Below are 14491 nucleotides of genomic sequence, written 5' to 3'. Positions count from 1 at the left end.
CAAGAGTGATGTTGCCGATGTTACTTGTTCAATATAGGTTCTTCTATGGGCTCAAAGACCAGGGATCACTTATTTGAGAAATGTGTGCTTATTGTATCAATTTAGCTACGTGAATGCCCAATTCAAATTAGCTACAGAACAGTCGCAACAACTTGCCGTTTGATTTGGGAAACCTCTGATCTGGTAGAGAAACATGCATGTGGCTCCCCGTGCTGACCTTTATGGTTTCCTGGTCTCAGAACCACTGTACAGTAGAAGATAGAGGCAAAAATGGCTGAGCTGGGAAAGTTATGATTTGATGTGGATATAGTTTTTGCAGAGAAGGGATGCCTAACACTCTTCTGAGATAACTCTCCGTTGTTCTTTAAGCAAGTACCTGAATAGCGCGAGACCATTGCTGAGCTGTTTTGGTTAGGCTGTGCATTGAAGAAGTGCACCGTGCTTGCGAATGGCCTCCCCAATTCCCTGAAGTGCTCTGAATTAGCCCTTGTAAATTTTTCAAGCCCAGCAGCTGAATTTTGCTGGCCCTATTCCAGGAAAGGCAGCGTTCAAGCGGTGTCTAATGGACTGGTATTTCATGTTTGATATAACCTGCATGCTCTGTCGCAACTTCTCTTGAGCCAACAAAACTCTCAAACCGCATGCACTTAGTTTTTCTCCCTTCTCTAGTCTTGTTTCCTTACAGGTCAGGCTGATGTTGTCGCATCACGTGTGTTTGTCTAGCTGTCTGTGGCTGTGGTTCCCGCCCTCTTAATAACTCCTGAACTTGCTCACCAATGTCAGCCTGGTTTGACACAGAGGAAGAAATCTATGAGATACAAAGTTCCTTCAGAAGGCAGCTTGATAGAATAAGAAGGCTTATTTGTGTAGCCAAGAAAGGAAAAGTTTTCTTAAAAGTTGCATCTAACAAGGCACAACAGAACACAGAATGAGACGCTAATTCGTAGAAAATCAGACTTCCAAAAAAGTGAGCTACTCATACATGTTTCCCAAAATGTTTCCCAGAAATGTTAAAAATAAGGAAGTAAATAAATACCGTGGCCCAGTATTTTCCAATTAAGGTTATTTATTTACACAAATCAAAGGAAGAAAATATCAAATATTTCTCTATTCACACGTACGTACACTGCCCAATATGTGCATTAATTATGTGTTTGATTGTCACTTACTTCATATTGCAGTAGTTACTTTTTTAACACATGGATGTGGATGCATATAATTGTAGAATTCTTTGTAGCATTATGATGATATTTTGACAATTAAATTACTTGGAAAAGTACATGGTAGGCAGTGTGCCATATTTACATTAAGTTTAATAAGCGTAATATTGAAAAGATGTTGATGCATCTAGGAGCTAAGATTTGAATTACTGAATTATCAATGATATTTCATTAACCAAAGTTGCTAATGCAGTTCTGCAGTTCATAGAGTTGTGTACTTAACACCTGGATGCTAATTCTTTTTAGGGCAATTCTGGTTTTAATTTTTGCATTTTTAATTGTTAACATTTTTAAAACTTTCAAAGCAGTAAGTTATAATACTGTGCACATACTTTCAGTAAGGAAAGAGTTTAAAATTCATTTTGAAGTATTTACTTTTTCTGAGTATTTGATGTAGTATTTATGAAGAGGTTTTGTTTTGCCTTTTGCTGTTGTAAGATTACAGTCAGGCCTTGTGAAAGATTAGATTCTATATGAGAGACCATCACAGAAACAATTACAACAGTAATTAAAAAAAGCTATTAATTTTTTTTGCTTTAACTATTTATCATTATCTCACATGAAAGCTTCTAAATAGGGCTGCAGTTTGGCAGCTTATCTTTTCTGAGTAGTACTTTGCAAGTAAGTTTATTGCTTCCAAATAAAACCAAAGGGATTATAACAGAAATTAAAATGGCAAAATCTGTCTTGTAGTTTACTGGCTGGAGGCAACCCCTTCTCCTAGGAGCAACAGGGAATCCTGCTGCATGTTCATTCAGCCTGTGCCCTCCAGGCAAAGACCGGAATACGTACCCTGAAGTGGTGGTGTGAAAGTCCAGAAAAGAGATTGTATTTTCAATTCTGGTAGATGATCTTGGATATGTCTTCCAAATACTACTCCGCTCAGTTCACAACAGGTATCTCAGGAGTCTTTTCAGAGATATGTAATGCAGATTTTTATGTAATAAACTTCCCTTTTTTTTTTTTATGGTGCTTTATTATCCTGTTCAGCATTCGGAAAGGGAGGCTGGCTCTTCCTTAGGACGTGGTAGCTTATGCCATTTGCTTTTTCTCTGTGCTCTGTCTTCCTTTTTAGTTTTTAAATTACCTGCTTATTATCTGTGAAAATGAGCAACAGTAGAATAGCTGATAGCAAAATGCTGTCATTGGGCTGTAAAGCTCGTAGCCAAATTAGGCAAGTAAAGAGCAAAAAGTGAGACTTGTTACTGTTCCAGACTGCCCACAGATTCTGGCGGGTGGTGTAACATCAAGTTACACAGTCCTCTTCGCGTCAGGCGGACTGTCATTGTAGCTGGGCTGTTACAAATTAAAGGCCTGAAAATGTGAAAAGGTCCTATGAGGCGATAAACTCAAACTGAAGTTGGAGTTTGCCCGGCCTGCGTGTTTGAAGACCTTCATTGCAAGACAAGATATATTTTGTAGGTTCAGCAGTAATGTCCCTGTTGTAAGTAAGAAGCTACCTGGATGCAAAGATGAGCTTGCAGAGGACTCTCTGCAAGCTCGGGGCTGTTGTAATGTAACGTAGTATATTCTATTTGGAGAACAGTGCCCTCCTGCCAATATACAGAAAGATCACTGTGTGGAGGAGCAGGGGACCAGCATCAAGGTCAAAGAAACTTGGTTAACTTTAATATTTTATGTAATTGGGTAAGGGAAATTCAATCTTTTAAACAAAGTGTCACCTGACCAGCCCCTGTAGCATTCAGCCACTAAACCTGATAGGAGAAGGTGGACGGGAAGCTGTGTTCATATTCATAATAATACTGCTGTTATATACAAATATGAATCGTTAACATAAAACTGTGAGTACCCAGTGTACTGCTGAGTGCAATGATGATGAGGGTTGTTCCGTTTTTTTTTTTTTTTTTTTTTTTTTTTTTTTTTTTTTTTTGTACCATGTGAGTGTTTGGAGCTCAGATATGGGGCAAGAACCTTCTTGTCAAGTACTACTATGTAGAAGCAAAAAAGGTAATCTTCATGGTGTTCTGAGGACTCTAGATTCCCATCCAGGGTGGGAATTGCAAACACTCAACAGCACAGTGGACTGGGTCTAAAAAGTGCAATTTTAAAGAGAAAGGAATTGGGGCTGTGGTTTGTTGATTAACACCCCTCTACACTCGCACTGACTCACTCGATCACCTTCAGACGAAACAGCAAAATAAATATGGCATTCAGCTCCTCCTTGCAAATGGCTTTTTCTGGCTGCTTAAGCTAGAGTGGAAACCGTCGTTCTGGGTTGACAAATATTTCCGAAGTTTGGCCGGGAAGCTTTCTCGCTAGCCGCCCACTCTGAGCGCTGGGTTGGAGTGAGCCGGAGCCAGCTGGCGTTTCCCCAAAGGGAAGCGGAGCTGGCCCAGGCTGCCGGCGCGCCGGGTCGCACGGGAGCCGCACCGGCTCAGCGCCGGCCTGCTCGCGTCCCGCAGCTCGCCTCCTGGAGCAAAGCATCCTCACGGCACCGAGGGGGGGGAAAAAAAAAAAAAGTGGTTTTAGCCAGTTATCGAAGCATTCACTGAAGTCAGCAGCGCTATTCCTGTGCCTAAAATTGATAAAACTGTTGCAAAGCCAGGCGTTCTGCGTGCTTTTGAACACTCAACAGGCGATCGCCCTGATTCAACAAGGTATTGTCGTGCTTTTTTCCCTCTGAAATTTCCTTTGCACGCATGTTTTTCCAAAAATACAGGTTTATTTTGGGAAGTGAGACTGTAAGTTCATTAGAGGATACCAAGTAGTATTAAGTGTATTATAAAAGGAGGTTGATTCATCAGTTTCTTGATCTTCATTATTCCGTTTGCTGAGGATGTTTTGTTTTTCTATTAACAATAAAAAAATAGAAGCTGCTTATTTCAGATGTGGTTATGAATACTTCCTTATTACTAGTAAAATGTAATGCATGCTTTAACGAGCGAAATAGCTGCTATCTGCCCAAAACATATATATTCATTGTGCAATGAGCAGTTTCATACATAAAATTAATACTTAAATGGTGCCAAGAGTATTAAAGTATGTAATCATTATTATTTAAATGTGCTGAATTTATTTGAAACGGTCACATTTTTCTTGTATATATTTTCTTTTTGCTTTCATAATCTACACTTTAAAGATATTCGGCAGTTAGGCTATATTCAGTTATACATGTATTAGCTGCTTTTTAATTTTTTCCTGTATAATCCAGTATTATTAAATTCTGCAGACTAAGGAACTGATCTTGTTCCATTAGAATCAATAGATGCTATGTTGCTCTGTGTGCGTGGAGTGGTGTTTTTTGTGGGGTTTGAGTTTTTTTTTTTTTTTTTTTTTTTTTTTTCCCTGTGTGTGTATATTTTTTGTTTCCTTTTTAATATATATCCTTAAACATATAGCAAGCTGATATATAAAGAGTCTGATCCTTTGGGCTTTACTTAGAAAACATCCACTGATGTCAGTGCCTGAATAGGATCAGTCTTTTAAAAGGGCAATTTATTTGAAACTGCTCTAGTTACTATTTCCTTTTGGAGAAAAATAATCTTGCTCATCAAAGCTTCAGAAATAGCATTAAAAAAGCCAAGTTCAGCAGGTCTTTTAACCATGAGAGAGCTCAACTATTGCAGTGTTAAAGTACAGCCTAGTACTTACTAACTACCACTCAACCATGTCTTTTCTTTTTCTTCTTTATTTATTTATTTCCTATTCCAACAGCTAGAAACTCTTATTGGCATCTAAAATCAGTAATCTCTACCCATTACCGTTTTTGCTAATTTACAGTGATAACTGTGGCTCTGTTTTCATTAGGAGATGAAAGCCGGGAAATTAAAAAACAAATTACAGGGATGAGAAGATTACTGAATGACAGCACTGGAAGAATCTATCAGCGAGTTGGCAAAGAAGGAGAAAAACTGAAGGAGGAGCCCCAGGATTTAGACTTAGCCTGGGCCCAGCGCCTGAATCCCCCTGCAGAGTCCCAGACAAGCCTTCATTCTTCACAGAGTGGTGCATGGAACGAATTACCGCCCCAGGCTAGCCATTTTTCAGGGCAATATGGAACTCGATCTAAAACGTTCCAAAATCAGACACGAACCGTGGCATCCAATGGTATGATCTACATTAGATACTGAGAATAGTACCTTCTTTTTCTTGTACTGTACTAAATTTCTGCCTTTGTTCCAATGATTTATTGTACCACTGCACTGAAATCAGTTATAGTTCGGAGACTACAAAATGAGCACATAGTTATCACTTTGGAAAGGTGCGAAAGTGGGCACAGTGCATTCTGCTACCATCTGTCTTAGGTTTTACAACGGATTTCTGGTGAGAGAACAAAATTACTCAGAACTGTTATATGGACTTAAATTCTACATAGACTTATTAAAGCAGCTTTTGCCATTGTTACTAAATCCACAGCTAATTATATGCTACTACTTCTTTTTGCAGTGAGTAACATAGTACTCTTGTGACACCACTTGTGGAGCAGGATTTTGCTGACTTCTGTGAGATGAGAGCATCAGGCTTATAACTGACTACTTAACTTCAAGTACAAAATCCAAGTGTTGCCCTAGACTTTTATTCTGAAGGGACTATTGGAGAAAAGATGTGATAGAATCTAGTTACGAATAACATGTACTAGGGTGCAGTCCATTTTGTTCTAGTGGAGAATTATACTCCAAAGTAGATGGTAATATGCCCTTTAAATGTTTTCCCCCTATTACTTTAAGTCCCAATGAATGGAGATTTTACTGCTGGTCTTCTGAAGATTTTCCTTGATACTCTAAATTCAGTTCAGAAAGTGCTTGCTCCCAGTGTTCAACTCTAAACTTCAAGGGTCTGGGTTTTTTTTCTTTTGTTTATGTTAAAGGAGTACCTCCATTCTATCATCTTGAAAATTACAAGTTGCGAGATTATATCTAAAAACATTACCAATTTCCAATAGGTTCCAAAGGTATTTCTGTACTGTATGGAGATGTCTGCTATGTGTCCTTATCGAAAAGCACACATGCCCTCGTTGCTTTTAACCGATGCAAAATACATATATATATATATATATATATATATATATATATATATATATATATATAATCTCTGTACTTTACAGGAGGAAGTACAATCCTTGCACTAAAAAGCTTACAGTCATAGGTTTCACAGGATTGACTGTTTCCCTGTATAGACAATGATTCGCACAGCTGTATTGGGTGACCTAGAGAAAGATGTTGCAGTAACTCATTTCATAGCTATGCTAGTTTTATTCATTTTATAATACCAAAAATAGTTCAGCTTTTTAAAGATATGCAGTAATTTAGAAGCAGATCTAGAGGAGAGAGGAAGACACTTGGGTGGATTTAGCATTATTAAAGTTTTAGCATCAAAGCTGAAAAAAAGATATGTTCTCAAAATGCCACCTTAGCAACCTTCTAAATGTGGAAGGACCTGAAATTCACTGCACATCTTCCTCTTTGGCCTAGGCACCTGCAGGGACAGTTCTCTGCATGCACAGAAATGCCCAAGCCTGCACAGCTTAGGTGTCTAGTTCCTGGATCCAGAAAGTAGGTGGAGCAGCACCTATTTCCCCTTAGGGGCCTGATTCAGCATGTGAGCCAAAACGTGTTGACAGAATTGGGCCCCTCTGCAATAAAATGTCCTCTCTCTAATTTTCTGTACAAGGAGCAAGGGTTTGTCTGATTTGTAAATATCCCAGAGGCTAGAACAGTCTCCAAGAAAGCTGAGGACTTGGGTTGAGTGGCCTCCTCAGCACGACAGAATCAGTGCCCAAATTGCCTATCTCTCAGGGAAGTGCACCAGGGTGAGCCTGGGTGGAGGCACCTTCCACACCTCCCTCTGCAGCTGCTCTGCTGCAGAAAGGAATGCAATCTTTAGGCTATTACATAAAGGAAGGTGTGGGCCCTCTCCTCTGGCCATGGTTGAAAAGGCAACCTGTGTGGCTCTTTGAGAGCAAGACTACGGGTGTCTTCAGTAAGATGTTCTGGATCCTGCTGGACAGTCTTGCTGCTTTGGTTCTGTTATCTGGTGAATGAGAATTGTTGATGCACCTCTGTGCTGCACACACGCTCTAAGCCACTTCTCGCCCAGCATACAGCTCTAGAGAAGCCTCGTGCGCTTCATTTTCCACATCCTTTGTATTGGGGGCCTCAGTATGTAACTCAGGATTTTGGGTGCCATTCAGAGGACAAAGTCCTTAAAAATCTGATAATGCTGAACTATGCATCAAGAGAGATACTGATTCTTGGTACTCACTTATGGAGGTGTTTAAACTTCTGTGAGCAAAACAGTTTAGACAGGCCTGATAGCCCAGAGGCTTATTTTATAGGTCATCATTAGAGAGATGTTCAGGCACCTGTAGCAGGTGGTCTGAGTCTGCAAGCTGTTTCTGTCCATTGTACAGACCTTGTTTAGGAAGCTAGGGTCTGGCAGACGTAAGTACCTGGCTGTCTGAATTACTCAAGTCTGAAGGGTATGGTAGGCATCTGCCCAGCATAGTTACCTACCTGCATGGTGAAGGTGTATCAGGGAAAGGCTGGAATGAGTGGAAGATCATTTTTCTGTTTAATAGATGCTGGTAGAGCAGGCAGTGGTGAATAAGGTATTGGTAAGAATAGCCTAAGAAAGAAAAGGAGAAATGAGGGGAGATAGGGGAAAGAGTAGAAACGTATTTAAAAGCACAATGATTTATTCCAAATTGAATTTAAGACAGCAGTTTTGCAAGTCGGGATGTTAAGTAGGTGTCTGTGACCCACTGATTTAAGTGGAAGCCTGTGAGGTTACAGTGATCACCAAGCCTGCCTAGAGTTTGAGACTAGCTAGTTAGTCATCAAACTCGTAGAACCTGGATCTTAAATACTTTCATTTCATTGCTTGTGTTCTGTAGTAACTGTGGCAGTGATGCAGCAGCTGAACAGCTTCTTGGTCATGCCAGGGCTGTTCTGGATGGATTGCACTTGCACGCTTTTCAGATGCAAACTTGTAGCAGTGTTACAGCAGGTGGAATTTACCCTCAGCAGATCCATCTGCAAGAACCACTGTCCTGGGCTACTTGGTTGCTCGCACAGGGAAAGCAACTATTGTATTTGTGTCATCTTCTCTTCATCATGCAAACCAGTATCAAATTCACATGCTGGCTAGCTTCCAAAAGGAGGGAGATGGCTCTTTAAAGACTCCTTCATAAAAATAAGAAGTCTGTTCTCTTTTTAAAATTAAAAATTGATTTATAACAAGTTGAAAAGGGTTGCTTTTTGTCCTCTAAAAATGATAAAGATAGTACTTGAAACAATGACTGAAAACACTCTACAAGATGTTTCTTACATCACAGTAACTGATCAGAAGAGGGAGGATAGAAGTAAAATAAAAAACCTTCATGAATATGAATGAAGTCTGTAGAACCCTGCTTTGATTTGAAATATTGGTGGTCTCTTTTCCCATTTCCAGTACCTATGGTAGATTTACACGAGTAATTTCTATCAATGCTAATGGGGATTATAATGTAAATCCCCATGCCTCAATGGGAAAATAGACCCCTTGGTTTTCCATCAGGAGCTCGAGTGCCTGCATGGTTTCATTAGGAATGCATTATATTGCAGCAGGAAAGATGTACAGGTATTTACTGATGGAAGTTTTTACATGTAATTCATCACAATGTAGAGTCTTTGTTAAAAAGAAACCAAAAGTCAACAGCGCTATCCCCTGCTATAGTCTTTCAGATATTATTTGCTAACTAAAATGCTGGATTCTGACCAACAGAGAGGACAGGCCTCATCCTACAACACTTATTATTTGAAAACAATACAGAGAACAGAGAAAGCACTGGAGTGCCCAGAGGAAGGGATGTTCAGGATTTTCTTGCTATATATTTCTCTTATTATTAAAACTCTCCACATTTTCTAGGCTTCCGTGTCTGTGAGAAACAGATATGATGTTTCTGGGATAGCTGTTTGTCTTCCTAAAAGACAAGGATGTGTGCTCATGCTATTGAATTTGAAAGTAGCCTTGAACCTCGTCTATTTCAGAAGTCTGTATTTCATGCATAAGTAAAGGGTATTGGTGGAGCCAAGTTTAGGGACTCTTGACTAATTTGCTGCAAGGCTAAAGATTGGTCTTAGGTTTTGTTTTGTTTTGTTTTCCCTATATACCTTTAACAACAGGCTAGCCACTTTGTGGTCCATTGCAAAGATAAAATCCAGTGTGAGTAGACAATGTACAAAGGGAGGATGAAATCAAACTAGCAGAGTCGTACTGAGTCAGTAACCTGTTTTTATTTTAATATGAGGTGCTCAGCCTCTTTTCCATTTTTTTTCTTTTTTTAAAAAAGTAAGCAAAGGAAAGTCACATCTGAAACCTTGAAGAAGCCAATGGATCTGTCACATTCAAGTTTGTTGCTTTGCAGAGATTCTGATGTAATAGTCCTTCATGAATAGCTTATGTCACAGATGATGTTTTAAAATACCAGTATTTTTAATTGCATTAGTGGGAACAGTCTAAATGCCTGAGAAAAGGAGGAGACTGATACCTAGGAGATATAAGCAATCTTTAAGTAACACATCAGTTTAGTTTCACAAGTAACTCACTCTTGGGAGAATGGCTACCAATTTTCTGAAGTCTGATATATGTTGCCTAAGATCTGAAGGACTGAATGGAAGGAGGTGGAGAACAGGTACTTGGGAAGGGAGTTCTGAGGATGGAGAAACGCACCGGAAGAACTAGGAAAGCAATAAAATGACTCTGAGCACATTTTTAAATTAATGGAGTGCTGCTTATCTGGCCTCAGCTTCAAGCAGATACCACTAGGTGTTTTGTTGTACTTCATAATTTGTATTTGTAGAACTAAGGCTAGGAATACGGTTACTTTAATTTAAAGGACAGGATACAGCTATTGAGGCAAACCATGAAATCTCTGAACTGTTACAGCCTATCCTCATTCAAGGTCTTCAATGTAAAACTTCTGGAAAGCAAGGCCATAGTAAAAGGATTGCAAAGGGATAGAAATAAAGGTATGTAAGTTCAGTTAAATACTAGAATAAATTACTAAAAAAGGAGAATCTGTTGAACTACTACGTTGGTCCTCAAAGAGAAGCTATGGAAAACCCTTCTAGTAGATCACAGTTTTAGAAAGCTTGCCGTAGAAAACAATTCCACATAAGCAAACAGAAGAAAAGGTTTGAAAGCTTTCCTTCGGGTAGTTCTTTTCCATTCTGTTTTTTCTACTCTCTGAATAGAGGACTTTGTTTTCATTCTCAATTCTTCACGTGATAAAGAGTCACATGTAGTATTCAAGCAATTTAAAAATTTTTAGACCCTCGTTTAATGTTCAGTATAAACCTTTATTACGCAGACTGCTCTTCATTCTTTGTAAGGCTGTTCTGGGAGACGGGCTTTTTTGTGTGTGATAAAGTGACTGTGTTTATAATGAGGTTTCGTGCTATTGTTATTCTAGATGAACTAGCCTCACAATAGTGAGCCCTGCTGTGAAGAGTGCATTGTATTCACACTTTGTGCAGTCTTCTCCAGCCCATGTAGCATCACATCACCTAGTGTATGTAATTGCATATACTGGTAATTGGATAAAACCTCCTGGCCTCTTCCTCTTAAAAGTGAGGATGTTGAAAATTACTTGCTTTCTTGCTTTGGATCTAATTTCATGATTGTGTGTATTGAAGCTACGTTCAGATTCCTGATGGCAATTTTTGTTTGTTTTGTGTGTTCTTGTGTGGGTTACCTCATTTGTCCCCCATTTCATTGCTCTCTTTTTCAGGAGAAATTCCAATGATGAATTCATCATTTGGACCAAACTGCTGTACTTGTAATTGCCAGTCAACTCTACAGGCTATTCTTCAAGAACTCAAGACCATGAGGAAATTGATGCAGATTCAAGCAGGTACAATGATCAGTCCGACACTCGCATATCCATGATTAGCATCCTGGTTTTAGGAAGAATGGTCAGATGAGCTAGAAGTCTGTCTGGAAACTCAGGAGAACCTTGTTTGTTGCCTGCTTTCTTGACATGCCACTCAAAGTCAAATTTTCATGGGCTCTTTTGGAAATGTAATTTTTAATCCTCTGGGCCTCAGCTCCTCACCTGCAACATGGGATATTATCTTGTAAGAGTCTTTTAAGATTAAATTAAATAAAAGGCTGTAATGTCGTTAAGTACTCTTAACTCTGCATTACTTAATGTAGTTAAGTAATGGGAGTTGTGTGGGCAAGTTAATATGCCATAACCACCTTTAGTTCCTGTTTTATTGGTGTGTTCATTCAGATGCACAAAATCCGACTTCAGCTGTTATCACCCAGTTCACTGATCTTAGAAGGAAAAACTAATTCGGGGGCCTATTTGCAAGTGGGACTTGCAAGGCCCACTTTCCATTCAAAGACCTTTCAGGTTATGGCTCCACACAGCCAAACTGAGCTAGGTGTTGCATGCAGTGGCCTGTACCCTTCTTTGGGCTGCTTCCCCAGTCCCTCTGTTAAGCTGTTTCTACTGGCTGAACTAGCAGATATCTGTTCGTTGTTTGGGAGAACTAATGAGGATAGTTTTCCGCTAGGTTAGGAGCTGACACAGAACAGAGCAGAGCCAGAAGAGCACTAGAGCCAGCAAGATGATGAGACCATGGCAGCCAGCAGTTAGGTATGTCATTGGAGGCTGCCATGAAGCTGCAGCCGCTGTGCTTCATTAAAAATTAGTGTTAATATGAATGGGGACTTGGAGTCATAGATTTTGTCAGTAGGCTGAGTTCCCTGTCCATCGTGACTGGGGCAGGGTGGAGCCATGGAGGTTTTTCCCCTAGAGTCACTGGATGAGACCTCTGTAAGAAAAGGGAGTGTTGAGGAATTACATGAAATATGGGTGGAGTGAGGGGGTGACTAAGCTAATTGTGTCCACTGTGTATAGCGCTTGGGTGAGCTAAGGAAAAGATCAGACAAGTTTTGTAATACAATACAAGTAAATACGCTTTTCTAAAAGTCATTGGTTTATGAAGAAGTACGTGAAGGCACAATTTTACAATCCTGCCTGGACAAGGAATTCTTTACACAATCTCACTGATGTCATTTAAATTATGTGCATGATTAAAAATGGCTTGTGGATAAGAGATACAGGACTGGAGTTTATGCCAGAGGAGCTGGCTCCTCAATAGCAGGAACATTTCTTATTTATTATATACCTACAGTATAAATACCTTGTTAGTTAATGAGTGTCTTGATGAAATAGGCCTGGGAATAGTTAATATTTTCTGGTATGCAGAGAAAAAAAAGTTTGACTTTTTTTTGCCAAAAGAAAAGAACCTAAAATATAAACATGTAAGTGGAAGTGTAATAACTTATTTTGATATTCAGGCACCCTTCTGTCTGAATGACAAACTATAAATTATAACATTTTATATCCCCACAAAAGATAAAGTATCTCATAAATCATTCAATAAACAGCATCATGGTATTTGTTTTTTCCAGAGCTTTGTAGACTAGGACCATTTGTAGTTCATTTGTAGCTTGAATTGCGTGTGGCAAAACAAAGATACTTGGATTTTTTTTTTCTTTCTAACCTTGATCTTGTCAACTAATCTGCATGTACAGATCCATGTATTTGCGTAAGATTCTGCTTGAGGACTCACTAACACTGATACAAGTTCAGAATTGGTGCTTTAATTTGCACAAATGTTGCTGGATCCTGAAAAATGCAAAATATTAATATGAGTATAAAATAAGGTCTCTCAGTTTCTCTATACAAACAAAAACTAATATATGAGTTTGGGTTACTTTTTTGTAGACATTAAACTGTTGAATAGTATTTTTCACTCATTCTTGACATAATGGTACTTAAAATGTTCTTGCTGAGCTAATTAACTTAGTGACTACATTCAGAAAATAACTGTAATTGGATTAGCACTTGTGTTATCTTATTTTATCAGTAAAAGATGCTCAAAGACAATGAGATCCTCAGTCATTCAAGAAGGTATACAAATTAATCATTGCTTAAGTCCTTCATGTCACCAACCATCCAGTGGTCACTAGGCAAAAGAGCCGCATACTCCTAATTTTCATAAAACACTATTCATCATACCTCTTAAAACTGCTCATGGTGGAGCTCAGTGTCATTATCCCCATTGTACAGATTGGAAAATTATGCAAAGGTGATAAAATGTAACTGTTTCACATGCACAAACAGCAGTGAATACGGTATCATTTATCCAGAAGATGAGTTCAGCATGTCAGTAGTTTAATGGTGCGTCTGTGTGGTTATACGTGTGTCTTTTTGTCTATAAATTTAATTTATTGCTTTCATTCAGTTGGGACTCAAAATAGACAGCAGCCTCCTATTCCTCTGATTTGTGCACAAAAGTCGACAATATCAAGAAAGAGAAATAAAAAGAAAAAACTGCCCCTCAAAACTGTTGAACCGATTACCGTGAATAGGAAACCCAACACTGCAGAGAATGAAAAAAAGCTTTTGGCAAACTCTGAACGGCCAAGTCTGCATGCAGTTGAGCCTTCCCTAAAACCAGAGACCCCTGTTTCAGGATTTGGAATTATCCTTGAATCAGCTTCATCAGATGTAAGTAAATATTTTGATACATGGGATGACAGGTTTTTAAAGCACTGACTAGTTCAGGAGAATTAGTACTCGTGTCAGCTTGCCACGTGTTTCCTCTTGTTAAAATAAACAAGCAAAACTTGAGTGGATTTGGATGGAGATAGTAGATATAGACCTGGGGAGAGCTGATTACAACGTTGTTTTTTTTCCACTTCCATGAGCACGTAGTTCTCTTGAATTCAAGGCTCCCTGTTGTTTGAGCTTGCAGTGGAAACTTGTTGCTCTTCGTCTGTCTTGTTGCCAAGAGCCACCGTGAGATTGGGAGCTGTGGAAAGTGTTGCGTGTATAAACGATTCACAACCCTGTCATTTGCTGATTAATGCGTATAGTCCACACATATGCCCTTATCCTGCCAAGATGCATTTATGTGCTTCATTTCATGCCTGACTGGTCCCACTGGCTTCCTGGGACTCCTCACCTCCATAAACTTTGTAGCCAAGTCTGTGCTGAATTGGATGATTTAGCGTTCATGGCTGTGGTTGCCGGTAAGGGCCTTGACACTGTCGATGATGTCTGTGTAACTAAGGGGGGCCAAAATTTGCTGCCTTTAAAATAGGTACTTGTCACATGCAAAATTGCAGTAAGTATATTTTCTTGATTCACAGAACATGATAGAAATTTCATGTAACCGGTGGCTGATTGGCTTTGTTTGATGACGAAATAGTGTCTTCTGACCAATTCACTGATGAGTAGGCTGATCATTAGT

The 14491-nt window shown here is 39.2% G+C and overlaps 1 protein-coding gene across 4 annotated transcripts in view; it reads left to right on the top strand.

The window, feature by feature from the left end:
• The window catches only part of BEND7 (BEN domain containing 7), a 46189-nt gene that overhangs the window by 10236 nt on the left and 21462 nt on the right, over positions 1-14491 (top strand). For 3 of the 4 annotated variants that reach the window (XM_062596380.1, XM_062596289.1, XM_062596205.1), the window contains exons 3-5: positions 4989-5288; positions 10951-11073; positions 13481-13746. In XM_062596380.1, coding sequence (XP_062452364.1) covers positions 4989-5288; positions 10951-11073; positions 13481-13746 — 689 coding nt within the window. Of the gene's footprint in view, positions 1-1952; positions 2117-4988; positions 5289-10950; positions 11074-13480; positions 13747-14491 lie in introns of those variants that run through there. The other variant, XM_062596462.1, reaches the window with a different exon arrangement.

Source organism: Rhea pennata, chromosome 1 (assembly GCF_028389875.1).
Source record: "Rhea pennata isolate bPtePen1 chromosome 1, bPtePen1.pri, whole genome shotgun sequence".
NCBI classification, from domain to species: domain Eukaryota; kingdom Metazoa; phylum Chordata; class Aves; order Rheiformes; family Rheidae; genus Rhea; species Rhea pennata.
The sequence above is the reverse complement of the archived record's forward strand: the minus strand, read 5'-3'. Positions and strand labels throughout refer to the sequence as shown.